Source organism: Myotis myotis, unplaced genomic scaffold (genome assembly GCF_014108235.1).
Source record: "Myotis myotis isolate mMyoMyo1 unplaced genomic scaffold, mMyoMyo1.p scaffold_m19_p_29, whole genome shotgun sequence".
NCBI classification, from domain to species: domain Eukaryota; kingdom Metazoa; phylum Chordata; class Mammalia; order Chiroptera; family Vespertilionidae; genus Myotis; species Myotis myotis.
Window position 1 is genome coordinate 875001 of NW_023416334.1, and position 20000 is coordinate 895000.

The 20000-nt window shown below is 58.1% G+C and overlaps 1 protein-coding gene across 3 annotated transcripts in view; it reads right to left on the reverse strand.

The window, feature by feature from the left end:
• The window catches only part of PEMT (phosphatidylethanolamine N-methyltransferase), a 65848-nt gene that overhangs the window by 7142 nt on the left and 38706 nt on the right, over positions 1 to 20000 (reverse strand). For all 3 annotated transcript variants that reach the window (XM_036296382.1, XM_036296384.1, XM_036296383.1), the window contains exon 3: positions 4408 to 4523. In XM_036296382.1, coding sequence (XP_036152275.1) covers positions 4408 to 4523 — 116 coding nt within the window. The remainder of the gene's footprint in view (positions 1 to 4407; positions 4524 to 20000) is intronic.

Consider the following 20000-nt stretch of genomic DNA (forward strand, 5'->3'; position numbering starts at 1 on the left):
CTCAGCTTAGAGAACAGAGGCTGCTTGTCCTTCCCTGAGCATCTCCTGGCACCTGGTACACTCCAGGCAGAGGGGTTAGGGCACCTGCCTGGACAGGAGGACAAGCAACACCCTCACCCTTCTCCCCCCACTCCCTCCAGAGCGGAGAAAGGTCTGCGAACAAACAGCAAACAGGACGCCATGCACAGAAGCCTGCATGATGACCTGTCAAACAAAGGCCCACGTGTCAGGGCACACCTGGTCACTGGTCACGCTGCCCACACCCCCAGCTCTCTGCCCATCACTGCCCTCGCTCAGCTCCAGCTGCCAGGGCTCAGGGTCACCCGCAGTTACAGGTTGATCTCCGCGACTGCTCACGGTCACACACACCTGGTGGTGTGCCAGGTCACCATGCCTGCCCTGCCCCTCTGTGCCTGCACTTGACCTTCTGATAAACCTGCAGCCAAGCGCACCTTCTCCCCTGCCGATAGCAGCGGAGGCCGTAGAGCAGGCAGCGTGGGCACCAGCCTCAGCAGCCTCCCTGCCTCTCCTGTCTGCACATGGTGGAGTGGGGCATGGAGAGGGTGTGGCCCTGAAGGCTGACTTTCCGACTCGGGGCTGGCTCACCTACCCGCCCCTGGATCCTTGGCTAAGCCCTTCATGAAGGACCGTGCCACAGAGAGAGAGAGAGGCAGCACTCGCCTCCAAGATCGCAAGGGCCAGGGTGAACCCGCCCCGACCCCCCTGCCCCCGGCTAGCGCCCACTGGCACCCACTCCTCCCTGCCTGGGCTAACTCCCGGCCGCCAGCCCAGGGCGATGAGGCTGCTGGGCCAGCAGCCCAGCACAGCCATCTGCCTCAAGTGCTCCGGGGCACCCACAGCCACCTGATACGTGGCTGAGGGCTCTTGGCACACGGCAGGAGGGGGTTCCAGACAGAGCTGGGCACCCTGGCCTCAGTGCCTGCCTCTGTATGACGGTGACAGTCACCCCTCCCGTGTCCCCATGCAAAGGTGCTGCCAGGCAGCTGCGCACACGCTGGTGAGCACGGGGCTGTGGACGGTGGGAAGGACAGTGAGCCAAGGTGACACACTGGGATAGATGCCACGCTGGTGCAGGACGGGCACCAGACAGGGTCTAGAGGCCACAGTGCGGCTTAGCTGAGATGTGACAGAAGAATTTCACCAGGGGGAGGGATGGGCAGGGAGAACATTCCAGAAAAAAACCCAGCCAGGCCAGTGGGGAAGCCTCCTGCATGGGAGGGAAGAGTGAGAGGCCAGCTACAGTCCAGCGTGGACCAGATCCGGGGCCCAGGGCACAGCCTGCTCCTGCTCCTGCCCCTCTGTCAGGGCTCATCTGCACCACCAGGCAGCGGGCACACTTCCTGCCAGTGTGGGCACACTCCTGCCAGTGCGGGCAGCGGGCACACTCCTGCCAGTGCGGGCAGCGGGCACACTTCCTGCCAGTGCGGGCAGCGGGCACATTTCCTGCCAGTGCTGGCAGCGGGCACATTTCCTGCCAGTGTGGGCACACTTCCTGCCAGTGCGGGCAGCGGGCACACTCCTGCCAGTGTGGGCAGCGGGCACACTCCTGCCAGTGCGGACAGCAGGCACACTCCTGCCAGTGCGGGCAGCGGGCACACTCCTGCCAGTGCGGACAGCAGGCACATTTCCTGCCAGTGCGGACACACTCCTGCCAGTGCTGGCAGCGGGCACGTTTCCTGCCAGTGCGGACAGCAGGCCCGCGAGGGGGCCTCTCAGGGGCACGGCGCTGAAGCAGCTGACCTGGGAGAAACCACACTGGAGTAGGCGGAGGTTCCTGACCAAGGGCCGGTCTGGCCGTGAGGGGGGAGGGGGTCCCAAAGCAGCCGCAGGGCTGCCCCAGACTTGGCCCGGGGCCTCGGACCACCTGCGCGCCCCCCATCCAGGGCCAGTGGGGTCTGGAGCCCTCTGCCCCTCCCTCGGCACATGGGCGTGGCCGCCACCCAGTGCCCCGGGCTCACTCGGCCTCTCAGCGAGAAGCCCTCGAGCCAGGCCCTGGAGGCTGGGTGCCGGCCCCTCCGCCCCCTGCACACGGAGACCTCGCCGAGGGCCGGGCTGTGCGCCGCCGCTGGGCCCCGACTCATGTGGAGGCGCTTTTACAGCGGTTCCCAGCCTTCTGGCCCTTTAATTACAGTTCCTCATGTTGTGACCCAACCATAACATTATTTTCGTTGCTACTTCATAACTGTAACGTTGCTACTGTTATGTAATGTAAATATCTGATCTGCAGGATGGGCTTAGGCGACCCCTGTGAAAGGGTCGTTTGACCACCAAAGGGGTCGCGACCCACAGGTTGAGAACCGCTGCTTTAGAATGTCCTCCAGGGGGAGGCGTGCAGTCTCATTCATTTGTCTCCGGTTCCATTTTCAAAACTTAAATTGAGCCCTAGCCGGTTTGGCCCAGTGGATAGAGCGTTGGCCTGCGGACTGAAGGGTCCCAGGTTCGATTCCGGTCAAGGGCATGTACCTGGGTTGCGGGCACATCGCCAGTAGGGGGTGTGCAGGAGGCGGCTGAGCGATGTTTCTCTCTCATCGAAGTTTCTAACTCTCTCTCTCCCTTCCTCTCTGTAAAAAATCAGCAAAATATTTAATTTAAAAAACCTTAAATTGAGCTTTGGTCACCAATGTGACTTCGGGCTGTCTGCGCTCTGCGCCCCTGAGATCCCGGAACAGGGTGGAGGCAGGAAGAGAGGTACCGGCTCCAGCCTCCCTGCAGCACCTCCCTTCCCGCTGCCAGCAGCCCCTCCGGACCCCACGGCCCAGGCCTCTAGCGTGGCAAAGTCCCCAGGGCCGCACCTGCGGGCTGACTGAGCGCACCGGCCTCCCGCGTGGCAAAGTCCCCAGGGCCGCGCCTGCGGGCTGACTGAGCGCACCCAGGCTTCCCGCGCCTGGGCCCAGAGCGCCTTCCACAACACCCCCCCCCCCCCCCCCCCCGCCCAAGCTCCCAGCTCAGGCCAGAGCGGCCGTGCAATCCCGGAGAGCCGGGGCGGGGCGGGCAGGGTCAGGGCGGTCAGAGACGCAATGAAGGTTCCCGTCAGCTGTACATTGAAAAGGAGAGTACATGGGGGAGGGGCCGCTCTCAGAGGGTCAGCAGGTCAGAGAGAGGAGTCCCATGTCCCACGGGCATCGGGCAGCAGCAGGCAGAGGGAGGGAGGCTCGGGGCTTAGCCACCAGGACTGAGCCCCACAGCCCATGCTCTGGGCACGCTCACTCCTGCGGGGAACCGCGCCCTCCGCCAGCTCGCTTCCTGGTGACCACCTCCTGGGAGCAGTCATCCGGCCCTGCATGGGGCAGTGACTGCACACAGACCCCCGGGGAGCCGGCCAGCCTAGGCACAGGGCACGTGCTCCCAAGCCCCTGCACACAGAGGGGTGCAGGGCTGCTCCCCAAACCCCACATCCCCACTCCTCCTGAACAGTGTGCAGCCCACAGCTGGGAGCTGCCTGCCCTGGTCCCCCCACCACCACTTGCAGGCCCATTTCCACAGCAACAACAGGAACTGTGGGTGCAGAGGTGAGGGCATACCCCCCTCAAAGCTGCCCCCCCCCCCCCCGCGTGAGCCCCCCCTTGCTCACAGCAGCAGGACTCAATTAGCCAAAAAGTGGCAGCCGGGCAAACAGCATGTGGCTCCACACACAGTGGAATCTTTTCGGCCTTAAAAAGGACGCAAGTGCTATCTTTTTTTTTAGCAAGCTCTATTTTTAATACTTTTCAAAGTGCGCTTAGTTTATTTCCCCAGCTTTGCTGAGCTGTCACTGCCCTGCGACTGAGAGGGTAGGTGCACCGCGTGATGCTCTGATACACGCGTGTCCTGTGAAATGACCGCCCGACCACCTCGCGCTACCCTCTGCCACTCCCACGGGCGCGCTGCTCGATGCCCTGCGCTCCGTGCCCGCAGGGCCGGCCGGCCCGGCACAGCCTGGCCCCAGGTGGGGGCTGGGCTCTCAGGCGCCAGTTCTCACTTCTTCGAGCACTGCCCGGGCCACGTTCACGCCACTTGCGAGCCCAGGAGGTGAGAACCAGGCTCACGGACAGGCCGGCCGGCCGTGGCCACATCTGACCACTTGCTCCCACGCCGGCCTCCACGGCCCGCCCACCCGAGGCGCCCGCCGTGCATCTGGGCGGAGTGTCCACTCCCACCCCCGGCGGCGCCTCATCGTGCAGAACAAGTTCGCCCGCCCCGGCCCCCTCCACGCCAGGAGGTAACACCTCCGGTGCCTGCAGGGCTCTGTGTGCAGAGGCCGGCGCGAGCCTGAGTCCCGGGCAGGTCCCCAGGACCCCCCAGGGGACAGGAGTCCAATGGCCCGATGGGGGGTGGCTGCTGGGCGCGAGGCCTGAGAGAGCAGCCCCTCCCGGCGGCCCCGCACCCCACCCCACCCCCGGGGCTTACCAGTGTGAGCGCAGGGCGTTCAGGGCCAGGATGACCCCGCCCAGCGCGTAGCAGGCCACGTGGGGGGAGCCCAGGGCTCTGCTCAGCTTCCGGGTCCTCTGCTCCCATCTCGCCACCTGAATGGGGAAAGAGAAGCGTGAGAGGTGCTGGGAGGGCCCGGGGGCGGGAGGAGGCCGGGTGCCCGCACGTCCTTAGTCCTGTCTGGGGGGGCCCACAGTCTGCTGGAAGCAGCCTCTGCCACCGACACCCGGCTCCTCCCTCCTCCAGGCCAGCGCCAGGCCCAGCTCCCCGCCGCGGTGGGCGAGGGGCAGGAGAGGAGCTGCTGAGAACAGATGAGGGTCCCCCAGAGGAAGCAGGCCCAGCCCCCTCACCCCCCCTTCCCCCCGGGCAGGGCCGAGAAGGGGCGACCCAAACCCCCACCCCTGCTTCCCCAGCACCTCCAGGCACAGACTTTCAAGCTCTCAATTTTGGGGGGCAATCCTCACCCAAGGATATTTTTTGCGTTGATTTTGTTTTAGAGAGTGGAAGGGAAGGGAGGAGAAAGAGAAGCATCGATGTGAGAGAGACACATCCATTGGTTACCTCCCAAACTTGCCCGACTGTAGCTGGGGATCCAACCCGCAACCCAAGTACATGCCTTTGACAAGGAATCGAACCCAAGACCCTTTGGTGCGTGACTGGCACTCTAACCATTGAGCCACCATTTTTATTTTATTTTTTGAACCAATCACATCTACAGTCAACCTTCAACAGTGAGCAGGGGAGCAGGGGGAGCGGGCAGCTCTGCAGCACCCTGCTGCCTCCGTGGTCGCCAGGCCCTAGCGCGCACCCAGCACCGCCACGCCAGAGGCAGACTGGGCTCGGGCAGGGAGCGCGGACAGTGCCAGCAGGAGCTGCGGGAGGAGCGGCTGAGAGAGGACAGGGAGACGAGGCCGCACTCTGATGACGGGGCCAGTCACCTGGGTGAGGTAACATCCTCACACACGGAGAGTCTCGAAGGCCGGCAGGGCTCCTGGCTCCTGGGACGCTGCAGGACAGACCCCGGGCTCGCTCTCCACTGTGGCCTTAGCACCAATTCTGCCTGCTGCCTGCTCCGGGCTGGGCTGGGCTGCCCCAGTGGACCTACCCTTCTGGGCGACTAGTCAGCGGGGAAGTGACTGGCGGCTCCAGGCCCACAGTGATTTGGCCCCAGCGGCGGCTCCCACCTGTCCTCGGACTTCCTGAGGCGTAGCCAGCGCAGAGGGGCCTTTAGGCTGCAGTTTGCGGGAGAAGTGGGTGAGGGGCTCCGGGCTTCCCCTCCGCACGCCTCTGCTGTTGACACTGCTGCCCAGTCTCCCTGCGGACCAGCCTCTGCCCCCGGAGCTCCGTTCTCGGGAGAGGGGAGGGCTCGAGAGCCACGGCCCTGCACGTGGGCCACAGGGACCAGGACCACAGACTTCACATTATGGCCTTTACACGTTTTTTGAAATAAAATTTCAGAGTGGTGTTTAGTTGTGCAAGCATCACTACGGTCTAACTCCGGACATTCCATCAGCCCACACACGCTCGTGCCGTGAGCCGTCCCCTGCTCCTCCCGCCTCTCTTCTCCTTCCGCCTATTCTGGAAGCTTCGTATAAACAGAATCACACAAGATGTAACTTCTGACCCTGGCCTCTTTTACTAACACTTTTGGTTTGGGTTCATCAACGCTGCGCATTGCCAGCACTCCATTCCTTCTGATGACTGAGTCCCCTTCATGGTGTGAGCGCTACCTTTTCCCAGCAGTGCCCATTCGGCAGTGCACAGGCACGGGGTGTCCTCCTTTCGGCTCCGACGGATAGTGCTGCCGTGAACACCCAGGTGCAACGTTTTGTGCGGATATTCGTTTTCATTTCTCTTGGGTGCACATCTCAGAGTGGATTGCTGGGTCACATGATACATCTATTTCTAACTTATTGCAGAACTGCCAGGCTGGTTCCTCCCTCGGCCGCACCATTTTGCATTCCCACCAGCACTGTGCAAGCATTCCCATTTCTCCGTGTCCTTGCCGACACTTGTTATTTCCATTTTTAACTGTAACCATTCTAGGGGGCGTAAAGTGGCAATCACCGTGGCTTGGCTTTGCATTTCCCTGTTGACTAAGATGACATTGAACATCTTTTCATACACCTATTGGCCATTTACAGATCTTCTTTGAAGAAAAGTCTATTCAAGTTCTTTGCCGTTTTTTTAAATTGGGTTGTCTTTTTGTTCTTGAGTTGAACAAGTTACTGAGACAGATAGTAGATCTTTATCAGATTCACGTATCATTCACAGATATTCCCTCCTATTCGGCGGGAGTCTTGGCCTTTTTATTTTGATGGGCCAATCTGTTCCACCCAACTCAGCAGGTCTTCCTCCAGATCTGCTGGTGTGTGCTTGCCCTGTGGCTAAGAACATTCCCATCAGCTGCGTAGAAGCTCCACGCCCACTGCCACCATGCTCCACCTCCCACCTCTAGTCTACTTCTGCTCCTCAGCGAGGACACGGCCAGGCTGCCTTCCGGGCCGAGCGCGCCAGGATAATACATGGCGGAGCTTCCATCTGTGTGCCTGTCCCCGTGGCACACGGCCTGGCCAAGCGGATTTGCATTAGAGCAGGAGGTATCTGGGGTGGTCAAATGCAAGACAGTTGTGCGGCCTCTGCAGGTTCCTCTGAAGGTCCCTGGAAGACAGCCACCCTCCGGGGCGCTGGCCCAAGAAGTGCAGGCCCTTTCAGAGCGACTGCCCATCAGAAAAGACAAGCAAGTACACCAATGGGAAGACATAAAATAACATCTTGAGACAAAGGACAATGGGAATAAGACATACCGACATTTATGGGCCACAGCAAAAGCAGTTATAGAGGGAAGTTCAGCCTTGGCCGGTGTGGCTCAGTGGTAGAGCGTCTGGCCCGCACACCAAAGGGTCACGGGTTTGATTCACAGTTAAGTCACGTGCTTGGGTTGCAGGTTCATCCCCCTCCCTGGTTGGGGTGTGTGCTGGAGGCAACCAATGCATGTATCTCTCTCACATGATGTTTCTCTCTCCCTCTCCTTCCCTTTCACACTCTCTAAAACTCAATGGAAAAAATATCCTCAGGTGAGGATTAACAAAAAGAAAAAAAGAAGGAAGTTCATAGCAATACAGACCTATCTCAAGAAAGAAGAAAAATCTGAAATAAACAACCTAACTTTTACCTCAAGGAACTAGAAAAAGAAGAACAAATAAAGTCCAAAGTTAGTAAGAAGGAAGGAAATAACAAAGGTCAGAGCAAAAATAAATTTAATATTGTTTCATAATGATATATAATCTTTTGGGACAAGTATGTTTGACAACTTAAAAAAAAAGACTTTTTTAAAACCTGGGAATGGCTTTGGGTTGTTCCAATGGGCCCCTGGGATACCTCAGAGGATTTGTTCCCTCCTTGCAAAGAGAAATTTTAAACGAATTAGACCCATCTGATATGCTTAGTGACACAGGGCCCAGCAAGTGTGGCTCAGCAGGTGAGCACAGGCCTGTGCACCAGGAGATCCCCAGCTCTATTCCTGGTCGGGGCATATTCACCCATCTAGCCCTCGTCCCTCATCCATCCATCCATCCATCCATCCATCCATCCTCACACACACACACCTATCCATCCATCCTCACATCCACCCAACCAACCACTCATTCACCCAACATTTACTGAGGAATCTACACAGGCCAGATATTGTGCTAGACAGTAGAATATTTTGAAAAGAAAATGGAGGAGGGCAGAAGCCATAGGAAGCCATTCATGACAATGGTGCTTGTTTTTATGTAAAATAGGCAATTTCCTGGTGCTAGTTAAAGCCCAGGATGCCCTCCTCCCTCTGGATGTCCACAGGACAACAGCCTGGAAGCACCTCTCCAAGCTGTGAAGTTCTTTTCTGGAAACATCTTCCTCTTTGCCACTCAAATCTCCAATATATCCTGGAAGTGACAGCTGTGAGAGCGGGCTCTTTAATATACCACGGGGAGGGGACAGCGGCTGCTTCCTCTCATTGTATTGCATGACTAATTGTCGGGCATCTGCCCGGGCACCGCAGGTCCTCGGCTCAGCACCAGCTCCTCTACCTACCAGCTCTGTGACCCTGAGTGGATCACTTCGTCTCTCTGTGCCTCATTTTCTGACTTGTAACCTGGAGCTAACAATGCCCCTCCCACAGGGTTGCTGGAAGCATTGGTGAGTTAACGCAGGGAAAGGGCTCAGAGCCCGTCCGGAGCGGCACTCAGGTGCTGGGGCGCTGTGTGCTTCCTCTCTGGTGTAGACAAGCGGGTGCGAGTTGAGAGGCATAAAGCAGCCCTGGCTGCTGGCCTGAGAGAAGGTCTGGTGTGGACCAGCGTCCTGGGAGAGGACAGACACCTGGGTTACGGGGTACCCACTGTCTGCACTGCCAGCCTCGCCCTGGCAGCCCTCTCGCTCCCATGGTCACCCCGCTCAGCGCCAGCGGCCCCACAGCCGAGCCCTTCCCATGGCCCACAGCATCCTCACTCAGGGCCGATCCTTGCCACCTCCCACCGCTGGGCAAGCAGATGATCAGTTCAGAGGGGCGCCCAAGGCCGCCCCTGCAGTGAACTCACGGCTGGACTCAATTGCCTGGGAGTGGGTCCCCAGAAAGAAGCCAGGGCCCCAACCTCCTGGAGACCTGCACCAGCTGCCCATCCCCGACCATCGGAGGCCCCGGCACTGCACAACCTATGACCCCAGGTCGGGCACATCACAGTCGCTAATCAGTGCTGAGGCGGCATGTCCATCACTCACACCTGCTGCGTTAGGAAAGGAAGGAAGGTCTCAGATCTGCCTCAGCTCCCACCCAGACTAAAGAAGAGAAATGACACCCACATAAGTACCATAAAGTTTGGAGTGGACTCAATGAAGTAGAAAATATAAAAACAAGCCGAAACCAGTTTGGCTCAGTGGATAGAGCATCGGCCTGTGGACTGAAAGGTCCCAGGTTCGATTCCGGTCAAGGGCATGTACCCTTGGTTGCGGGCACATCCCTGGTGAGGGGTTTGGAGGGGGCAGCTGATCGATGTTTCTCTCTCATCGATGTTTCTAACTCTCTATCCCTCTCCCTTCCTCTATGTAAAAAATCAATAAAATATATAAAAAAAAATAAAAACAATAGGGCAAAATCAATGAAACCAAGAACTATTTCTCTGAGAAGATGAATAAAATCTCTAAAAATACTGATCAAGAGAAAGACACAAATTCTCAGTATCAAGAATGAAAGACGTCACTACAAAGTCTGTGGGCCTGAGAGAGTAACCAGGGCACATGCGTGAGCCCGACACTCGGTCCGGCCGAGCTCACTGGCCCTCATCCAACACGTCAGGGAGAAACAATACCAATTAGGGACCACTTTGCCCCAAACTGAAGCCGAGGGAACACTTCCCAACGCACCTAGTGAAGCAAGATTAACTGATACCAAAACCAAAGGCCTCACATGAAAACTAGAGACAAATATTCCTTCTGAACATAAACGCCAAAATTCTAGACAAAACATTAGCAAAATAGATAATGGAATCCAACAATCCTATCTAATAATAGACAAACATGGTAATTGACCATACCTCTGCTACGTTTCCCATTGGCTAATCAGCAGGATATGCAAATTAACTGCCAACCAAGATGGCGGCCGGCAGCCATGCAGCTGAAGCAAACATGAGGCTTGGTTGCCCCGGCGATGGAGGAAGCCAAGGTTCTCCGCCTGCCACAGCCAAGCTCTGAGCTCCAGATGCAACAATGTTGCAATTATAGAAGCTAAACAAATCCCAGAAACCTGCTATTAGCCGCCAACAGGCTCAGAGCTTAGAGCGCCAGTGATGGCAACAGAGTTTCAATTATTGAAGCTAAACAAACCCAGATACCTGCTTTCAGCCAGCCACGGCCTCAGAGCTGGAGCTGGCTCTCAGCTCCAGTGACAGCTATAGAAGGTAAATAAATCCCAGAATAAAAGAAAAAGGAAGAAAAAAAGAGGCTGGGCGCTTCAGTCGCCTGCCAGCTTGAAAATGGCCCTCAGTCCCTCACCCAGAATGGCCAGGCACCCCAGGGGGGACCCCCACCCTGAAGGGGGTGTGACCAGCTGCAAACAGCCATCAGCTCCTCATCCAGGCTCGCCAAGCACCCCAGTGAGGACCCCCCCACCCTGAAGGGGGTGTGACCAGCTGCAAACAGCCATCAGCTCCTCATCCAGGCTGGCCAAGCACCCCAGTGAGGACCCCCCACCCTGAAGGGGGTGTGACCAGCTGCAAACAGCCATCAGCCCATCATCCAGACTGGCCAGGCACCCCAGTGGGGACCCCCATCCTGAAGGAGGTGTGGGCAGCCTGAAAACAGCCAACAGCCCCTCATCCAGGCTGGCCAGGCACCCCAGTGGGGACCCCTACCCTGAAGGGGGTGCAGGCAGCCTGAAAACAGCCATCAGCCCCTCATCCAGGCACCCCAGTGGGGACCCCTATCCTAAAGGGGGTGAGGGCAGCCTGAAAACAGCCATCAGCCCCTCATCCAGGCTGGCCAGGCACCCCAGTGGGGACCCCCACCCTGAAGGGGGTGTGACCAGCTGCAAACAGCCATCAGCCCCTCATCCAGGCTGGCCAGGCAACCCAGTGGGGACCCGTATCCTAAAGGGGGTGTGGGCAGCCTGAAAACAGCCATCAGCCCCTCATCCAGGCTGGCCAGGCACCCAAGCGGGAGCCCCACCCTGATCCGGGACACCATTCAGGGCAAACCAGCCGGCCCCCACCCATGCACCAGGCCTCTATCTTATATAGCAGGGGTCCTCAAACTATGGCCCACGGGCCACATGCAAATACAAATATTGTATTTGTTCCCATTTTGTTTTTTTACTTCAAAATAAGATATGTGCAGTGTGCATAGGAATTTGTTCATAGTTTTTTTTTAAACTATAGTCCGGCCCTCCAAAGGTCTGAGGGACAGTGAATTGGCCCCCTGTTTAAAAAGTTTGAGGACCCCTGCTATATAGTAAAAGGGTAATATGCAAACTGACCCTAACAGCAGAAAGACTGGGAATGACTGGTCACTATGACACACACTGACCACCAGGGTGTAGACGCTCAATGCAGGAGCTGCCCTCTGGTGGTCAGTGCGCTCCCACAGGGGGAGCTCTGCTCAGCCACAAGCCAGGCTGATGGCTGCCAGTACAGCGGTGGTGGTGGGAGCCTCTCCTGCCTCCTCAGCAGCGCTAAGGATGTCTGACTGCAGCTTAGGTCTGCTCCCCGCTGGCAAGTGGACATCCCCCAAGGGCTGCCGGGCTGCCAGAGAGGTGTCTGATTGCCAGCTTAGGCCTAATCCCCCGGGGAGCGGGCCTAAGCCAGCAGATGGTCATCCCCAAGGGGTCCCAGACTGTGAGAGGGCACAGGCTGGGCTGAGGGACACCCCCTTCCCCGAGTGCACAAATTTTTGTGCACCAGGCCTCTAGTCCTATATAATAAAAGGCTAATATGCAAATTGTCCCCTTGACAGGGAGTTCAACCAGGAGTTGGACCAGGGGGCAGGGCCTGCTGGCCAACCACATGCATCCCTGCCCCCTGGCTGGCCCAGCCCAATTGGCCATGATTGGGGTGCGTCAGCTGGACCCCACCTGTGCATGAATTCGTGCACCTGGCCTCTAGTATATTAAAAAAGGTGACACAGTATATCACGACCAAGTGTGTTTTATCCCAGGAGTGAAAGGGTGGTTTAACATTTAAAACAATCAAGGTAATTCACCATATAAATAAACTAAATAAGAAAAACATTGCCATCATCTGAATAGACACAAAAGAGCAATTGACAAAATCCAACATACATTCCTGACAAACACACAGCACATCAGGAGCACAAGCGACCCTCCCCCTGATGGGAAACCCTCCCCCCACGGGAAACCCTCCCCAGGCGCCTGTGGAAAGCCCAGCTCCCTCCACGCCGCACCCGCACGCCCCCGCTCCTAGCACTGAGGTCCCAGCGAGCTCGTTAAGCGAGGAACAGAGGTGGAGAGATCACAGCGGAAGAAGTAAAATGTCTTTGATCACAGGCGCATGTTCTCCCACGTAGAAAACCTGATGCCATCTACAAGCCACGTGAGGCTGGTCCACGGAGCCCGGCGATGCTGAGACCACGTGGTCCCTAAATAAAGGCCCAGAGGCGTGTCATGGCTCTGAAGGCTCCGTGCAGACAGTCCTCAACCAGCAGTGGTTCAGCTTCTGAGTTTCCAACTTTACGATGGCGAGAAGGTGGCTGCATTCAGTTGAAACTGCGCTTGGAATTTTGCATTTTGGTTTGTTTCCGGTCTGGCGCTATGCTTCGATACCTCGATGCCACGGGTGCGGGGCCGCAGCTCCCGTCCACACGCACACCCTGCAGTGCAGTATCACGTTCATTTCCAACTTGGGATGTTTGCAACCTGTGACGGGTTCACTGAGATGCAGCCCAATCGCAGGTCACGGAGCGTCTGTTTTACGGCGATGTCACGTCTCCCTGGTCGGCCTACGGATTTAACACAGCCCAACGGAGCCCCAGCGGGCTTCTGGTTGCAAATGAAACCGATTCTACAATCCATGTGGAAACGCACAGCACTCGGAATGAAACCGCTCTGAGAAAGAAACAACTGGGGCTAAGGCACCAGCCTTCACGCCGTGCTCCAGGCAGCAGTAGCCGGCAGGCAGAGCTGGTGGAGGGACAGACAGATGGACCATTGGACAGAGCAAGCCCAGAAGCAAACCAGGTCATATGTCACTGATTTGTGACAAACTACAAAGGCAATCAGTGGAGAAAAGAGAGTTTTTAAACAAATGTCACTGGATATCATATGCAAAAAAGTGAATTTCAATCCATAACTCAGACCATCTACAAAAATGAACTCAAATGGATTATAAATTTAAAAACAAAACCTAAAGCAATAAAACTCTTAGAGGGGAACATACTAGAAAACCTTCATAACCTTAAGTTAAACAATGATTTTGTAGATGCAGCACAAAAAGCACGATTCACAAGAGGAAACAAATGATAAGTTGCACCCTGAGAGTCGGGTTGCTCATGCGAGCCTCACGCCCCCCTGTGGGTCCTGGCTGGTCACGCCCCCCTGTGGGTCCTGGCTGGTCACACACCACCCCCATGGGTCCTGGCTGGTCACACACCACCCCCATGGGTCCTGGCTGGTCACGCCCCCCAGTGGGTCCTGGCTGGTCACACACCACCCCCATGGGTCCTGGCTGGTCACGCCTCCCTGTGGGTCCTGGCTGGTCACACACCACCCCCATGGGTCCTGGCTGGTCACGCCCCCCTGTGGGTCCTGGCTGGCCATGCCCCCCTTGTGGGTCCTGGCTGGCTCGCACCACCCCCCCCGCCCACCGTGGGTCCTGGCTGGTCACACACCGCCCCCGCCCCCATGGGTCCTGGCTGGCTCGCACCCCCCTCCTGCCCCCCGTGGGTCCTGGCTGGTCATGCCTCCCTTGTGGGTCCTGGCTGGTCATGCCCCCCTTGTGGGTCCTGGCTGGCTCGCACCCCCCCCCCCCCGCCCGCCGTGGGTCCTGGCTGGTCACACACCGTCCCCGCCCCCATGGGTCCTGGCTGGCTCGCACCCCCCTCCTGCCCCCCGTGGGTCCTGGCTGGTCATGCCCCCCTTGTGGGTCCTGGCTGGCTCACACCCCCCCCCCTCCCGCCCACCATGGGTCCTGGCTGGCTCATACTCCCCCCCCACTCCCTGTGGGTCCTGGCTGGTCACACACCACCCCCATGAGTCCTGGCTGGCTCACTGGAGTGGCTGTAGGCCCTGCCATTCACTCCCCCAGATGCCTGCGGCCCCTGGACACAGCTCCTCGCCTGGAGGGAGGAAGGGAGGGCTCTGTGGAGAGCAAGCACACTGCTCCTGTTCCTGTCTCAGCACTGAGTCAGCATCCTCTGGGAGAGCAGTGTGTGCCCGCTGCACCGATGACTTGCAGGGGGCACAGTGAGTAAACGGGCGTCTCCCCCGCGGAGGCTCTACACCGACCCCCCTACCTGATCCAGGAGCGCGTTCCCGACCTCTCTGCACCCACAGACGCCCTCCCCCCCCACAAGGGGCCTGGCGTTGGGCAGCCCATATCAGCCACACCTTACCACGGCTTTGCTGGCCAGGGGGGGTCCATCTCAGGAGCTGGGAGGTTGAGCAAGGATGGCAAACCCAAGACACCCTCCCACATCGTCTCCCCTACCCAGACCCTGAGCCTCTGTCCTTGGCTCTACCCAACCACCTAAGCCAAGTCCAAAGGCCTCCTCCACCCACCTGGGTTGGCTGCAGAGGATCGGTGTCTCATGCCAAAGCCACCAGCAGCCCCCGGGCCTTCCCCTCCGCGGGCAGGGGCCTGGAGCTTGCACTCCGCTGGCACCCCTGCTCAAGGCGGGACGTGGGGGGTGGGGGCCAGGGGGTAACAGGCTGGGAAGGCGAGTCTACCGCAGTGCGGCTCCTGCGGGCTGAGGCAGGGCCTGGCCTGGAGCGGCCCTGTCCGACAAGCCCCCACACGGGCGCCTGGCAGGTTGTCGGCACCCCTGCCCGGCGGGCAGCACGGGGTCTGCCAGGAGGGAGATGGGGCCCGTCAGGCAGGATCAGCTCTTCCCAGCTGCTCTGACCCCGGGTGCTGATGGTCCATCTGGGCCTGCGCAGGAGGCACAGGTCCTCACCCCAACCCGTGGGGAGCCTGCCCACGGCCAGAGCCAGGGGCCCGCAGGTCAGGGCTGACCAGAGTGGACAGAGAGGCTCAGGCTGGACAACGACCACACCTTTGGCTCCTTTCCCTGTGTCCACCTGAGATGCAAACCTCGGTCGCTAACCCCGTACAAAGACGGCCACGTCTATGCGCTGGGCCAGCGCTGCCGGGGAAGAGGAAGGAACAATCACAAAACTGACAACCGACTCCAGTGGGCAAGGACCCCGAGACACTCCTCCCGCGCAGACAGGGCCGCAGTGGACCTGAAGGGGTCAGCGTCACCAATCATTAGGGCAACGTAAGTCAAACCACAACAGGATCCCGCCTCACACCCATGAGGACAGTAATTAGTAAAAACACCAGGAAGCAACAAGTGCTGGAGGGTGTGGAGAAATGGGAGCTGTGCCCTGTTGTTGGGACGGTAAAGCGGTGCAGCCACTGTGGAAACAAAAGTTAAAACTAGCCCGGCTGGTGTGGCTCAGTGATTGAGCATCGGCCCATGTACCAGTTTGTTCGCTCTATGAGTGTTTCTGTTTGTTTATTTTGTTCTTTCGATTCCAGATATAAGTGAAATCCTATGGTATCTGCCTTTCTCTGTCTTACTTCACTTAGCAAATGGTAAGATTTCATTTTTATGGCCGAGCACTATTCCATTGTAAATATGTACCACTTGCGGGTAGGCAGGCAGGGAACCCTGGTGCACTGCTGGTGGGAATGCAGACTGGTGCAGCCACTGTGGAAAACAGTCTGGAGTTGCCCAAAAAGTTAAAAATGGAACTGCCATTTGACCCAGTGATCCCACTTCTAGGAATATATCCCAAGAAACTAGAAACACCAATCAGAAAGGACATATGCACCCCTATGTTCATAGCAGCACAATTTACCATAGCGAAGATCTGGAAACAGCCTAAGTGCCCATCAGCAGATGAATGGATTAGAAAACTGTGGTACATCTACACAATGGAATACTATGCTGCCTTCCAAAAAGAAAGAATTCTTACTGTTTGCAACGGCATGGATGCACTTGGAGAGCATTATGCTAAGCGAAATAAGCCAGTTGGAGAAAGGTAAATATCACATGATCTCACTCATTTGTGGAATATAATGAACAACATAAACTGATGAACAAAAACAGATCCAGAGACAGAGAAGAATCGATCAAACCGTCAAACCTCAGAGGGAAGGGCGGGGAGGGGGCGTGTAAGAGATCAACCAAAGGATTTGTATGCATGCATATAAGCATAACCAATGGACACAGACAACAGGACGGTGAGGGCATGAGTAGGGGAAGGAGGGGGGGCAATGGGAGGATAAGGACACATATGTAATACCTTAGTCAATAAAGATAAAAAAATAGAACTACCTTATGACCCAGCGATTCCACTTCTGGATATTTATCCACGGAAACCCTATGTTCATGGCAGCACCAGTTACAACAGCCACGATTTGGGAGCAGCCCAGGTGCCCACCCGTAGACGAGTGGATACAGAAGATGTGGTGCATCTACTTTTAAATTTTACTTAAGGCGCTGCTTCAGGGGAAGCTCTGAGCCGCACGGAGCACAGTGCGCGGTCCTGCTGCGCCTTCAATGCCGGCCTCGCACAGCTTTCCTGGAGCTGTTACTGAAGCAGGCCCACCTGGCCAGGCGCTGGGAGAGCAGCGGCGTGCGTGGCTCTGCAACTCCGAACCAAAGACAGTGCGAACCCAGGCCCTGCTGCACGGGCCTCTGGGCGGTGGCTGTCTGCACGCACAGGGCTCCTAGGCAGCTGCATCAGAGCGGCGGTGCCAGGTGCCGCGCCAGCACCAGCCCGGCAGCCAGCCAGCTCTTTCCCGTTTCTCTGAGAACAGGTTTGTTTTAGGAGGGGAGACTTACAATACCTTCTGGGTCAGATTTATCCAGATGGGAGACATGTCCGTTTCCCTGAAAAGCACCATGCCCTTGGCAGCCAGGCCCGCCCCGCCGACCCTGACCTGTGCCCTGCCCGTGGCGAGCTCTCCCAGCATGCCTGGGGTGGAGTGTGGTCTGAGCCTCCCTCCCTGCGGCCTGCCCAACCTCTCCAGGCTGTGGGCACCCGCAGTGTGGGTGGCCCCTTCCCGTGGCCGAGGGAAGCCTCTGAGGTTGGGTGGATGACCCTGGTCTGTCCTCTCCCAGCTGAGGGCCACTTGGCTGTCACAAGACTGCCATTGTGAGTGCAGCCACGGTGGACGGCCGCCCACAGTGTGCGCCACTGTCTCAGAGGCCTCAGGCCTACACACTGGCCTACTGGCTCCCAAGGATCCTTTGGTGACACTTCTTCCCAGAGCTCCCTGCCCCCTGCCCTACCGTGTGAGTCCCAGAAGCGGGGCAGGAGAGACTGACCAGGCAGCCGGGGCCACAGGCCTTGTGCTGGGCCACCAGCTGAGGAGGACAGGGAGTGGGGTGAAGGCAGATACACCCCTTCCTGGGAAAGAGAATCTGAGCCGGGGCTGGAAAGCACAGAGGCGTCCAGTGCGGAGGCACAGGCAGCAGAGAACAGTGAGGATGCAGAGGGGCCCGGGGAGGTGGGGAGGGCGCTGGGGAAGGGGCTCACAGGGGTGGGGAGGACAGGGGTGGGCCTCAGCTCCCCCCCCCACAAGACGCCTTTCCGCCCCCAGAGCCACGCACCACCCTGGCCCAGGCTGCCTGCTGCCTGGGAGCAGGGACAGCACAGAGCTCCCAGGGCCTAGGGCCGCGCTCCCCTCCATCCGGCAGTGAGGGGCCTGGTCAAGGCTGTGGCATCTGCCAGGAAGCAGTCGGGAGCCTTGAGAAGCAGAAGCGAGCCCCATTTCTGAACGGTCCAGAAGCAAATACTTCCACGCCAGGTTCCCAGGCTCCAGCTCAGAGAGGGAACTTGACCTGCCCCAAGGCCTCCAGCTCCATCTTCCACTGCCGAGATGTTGCCTCTGAGCCCTGCCCCAGAAAGAACGGCTGCTGGCCGGCACAGCACTCAGCCCTCCGCTGCCCCATCGCAGCAGGAGCTCCAGGGCCAGTGAGCCCCCAGGGAGAGGGAGAGAAACATCCATGATGAGAGAGAAGCATTGATCAGCTGCCTCCTACACGCCCCACACTGGGGGTCGATGCTGGGGTCCAACCCCAGCAGGTCCAGGGGTCCCCAAAGGTGTGGACGGAGTCGGCGAAGAAGGAATGACACGGAGACAGCGTTCAGTTGATCAGCAGCCTAGCCAGGATCTCTAGCCAGGATCTCCAGCCAAGTTCTGGTCAGGATCTCCAGCGAAGTTCTGGTTAGGATCTCCAGCCAGGTTCTGTGTCCATGTTCTCTTGCTAGGTTCTCCAGCCAGGTTCTGTAGCCATGTTCCCTCGCTAGGTTCTCCAGCCAGGTTCTGTCCAGGTTCTCCAGCCAGGTTCAGTCACCAGGTTCTAGTCAGGTTCTCTTGCCATGTTCTATCCAGGTTCTGTAGCCAGGTTCTGTCCCTAGGTTCTTCAGCCAGGTTCTCTCGCTAGGTTCTGTCTCTAGGTTCTGTGGCCAGTTTCTGTCCAGGATCTTTTGCCATGTTCTCTCCAGCGAAGTTCTTCTGTCTCTAGGTTGTGTAGGTTCTGTGTCTAGGTTCTGTTTCCTGTTGTCTTGTTACATCTGTATTTATACCAGTTGATTCCAATCCTATCAATCTCTATTCCAAAGGTTAGGGCGTTTCTTATCTCCATTCCAGGGAGTAAAGATTATGTAGCTTAAGCATGATTGTTCGTAAAGTGATTAATTACCCGCCAGGCACTTAGTTGAGGGGTTTTATTCCCTCCCTAACTTCAGGGGAAAATCCCTACCTGGGGAAACAACCTTTCTCAAAGAGGTGACCTTGGTTAAAACACATAGTGCCAAGAAGGTGAGCAAACATATTAAGAACAGTATGCCATATATGCCAGGTCCCTTGAAACAGCAAGGATGGACCGGCTCCTGGCAGGTCGAGCCCACAACCCAGGCATGTGTCCTGCTGCTGGAGGAGCTTGGGTGCAGTTCTGCTCTTCTCCGCAGCGTGGCCGGGCTCCGTGCTGTGGGAAGTGCAGACTCAGCCTGTGCAGCCTGACAAGGCAGCTCCCAGGGGCTGTCCAAGGCCTCACCCGGCTCTGTCACCAACGCCATCCCTGCAGGCAGCTCCCCCCAGGGGCACCACGTGGCTCTCCCGTGTGCCCCGCATCTCCCACCATTTCTCTCCCTTGCTAGCTTTCCCGAGTGTGCTGGGGTTGGGATCATCACTGCTGCTGTACACACGAGCCCCACGCGAGTCATGTGGGTCAGGGCCAGGACCGGCCTGGTCAGAGGCCAGTGTGGCGGGTGGGAGACCTGGACCGGCAGGGACTGTCAAGTCCTCACTCCCACCCAGGAGGGAGGTACTTCGTTTCACACACGAGGGCACAGAGAGGTTGAGTGGCTTGCCCAAAGCCACACAGCTGAGAAGTAGGAAAGTCAGCTTGTTTCTAAGCACTCAGCACCGGGCCCACCCTCCCACTGGCTGATTGGCTGGGACAGACACCGGGTGCAGAGGGAATGCTCTGAGCATCCCCCCTCCAGCATCCTGCAGCGCCAGGACTGCAGCAAATGGCGCCTGTCCCCACGTCCTGCGAGACCTGGGCCCAGGGCCCTTTCCCACCAGACCCGGCCTTTCCCAGGTGACCCCGGGCAGAAGCACAGGCAGTCTGCGCCACCACTGCAACCCAGCTCCCACCAGGGATCTAGACATGAGCTTCGGGGGAAGGACAGGCCAATCCAGGAGACGGCGACGCCCCGCGCTTCCTCCTGAGGTCACTGCCTTGGCTAGGCCCTCGTCAACGTCACAGGGCACATCCCATTCCCAGTGCCACCCGGCATCCTCGACCCCCACAGAGAGCCACAGTGGGGCCGTCTGCCTGGGAGA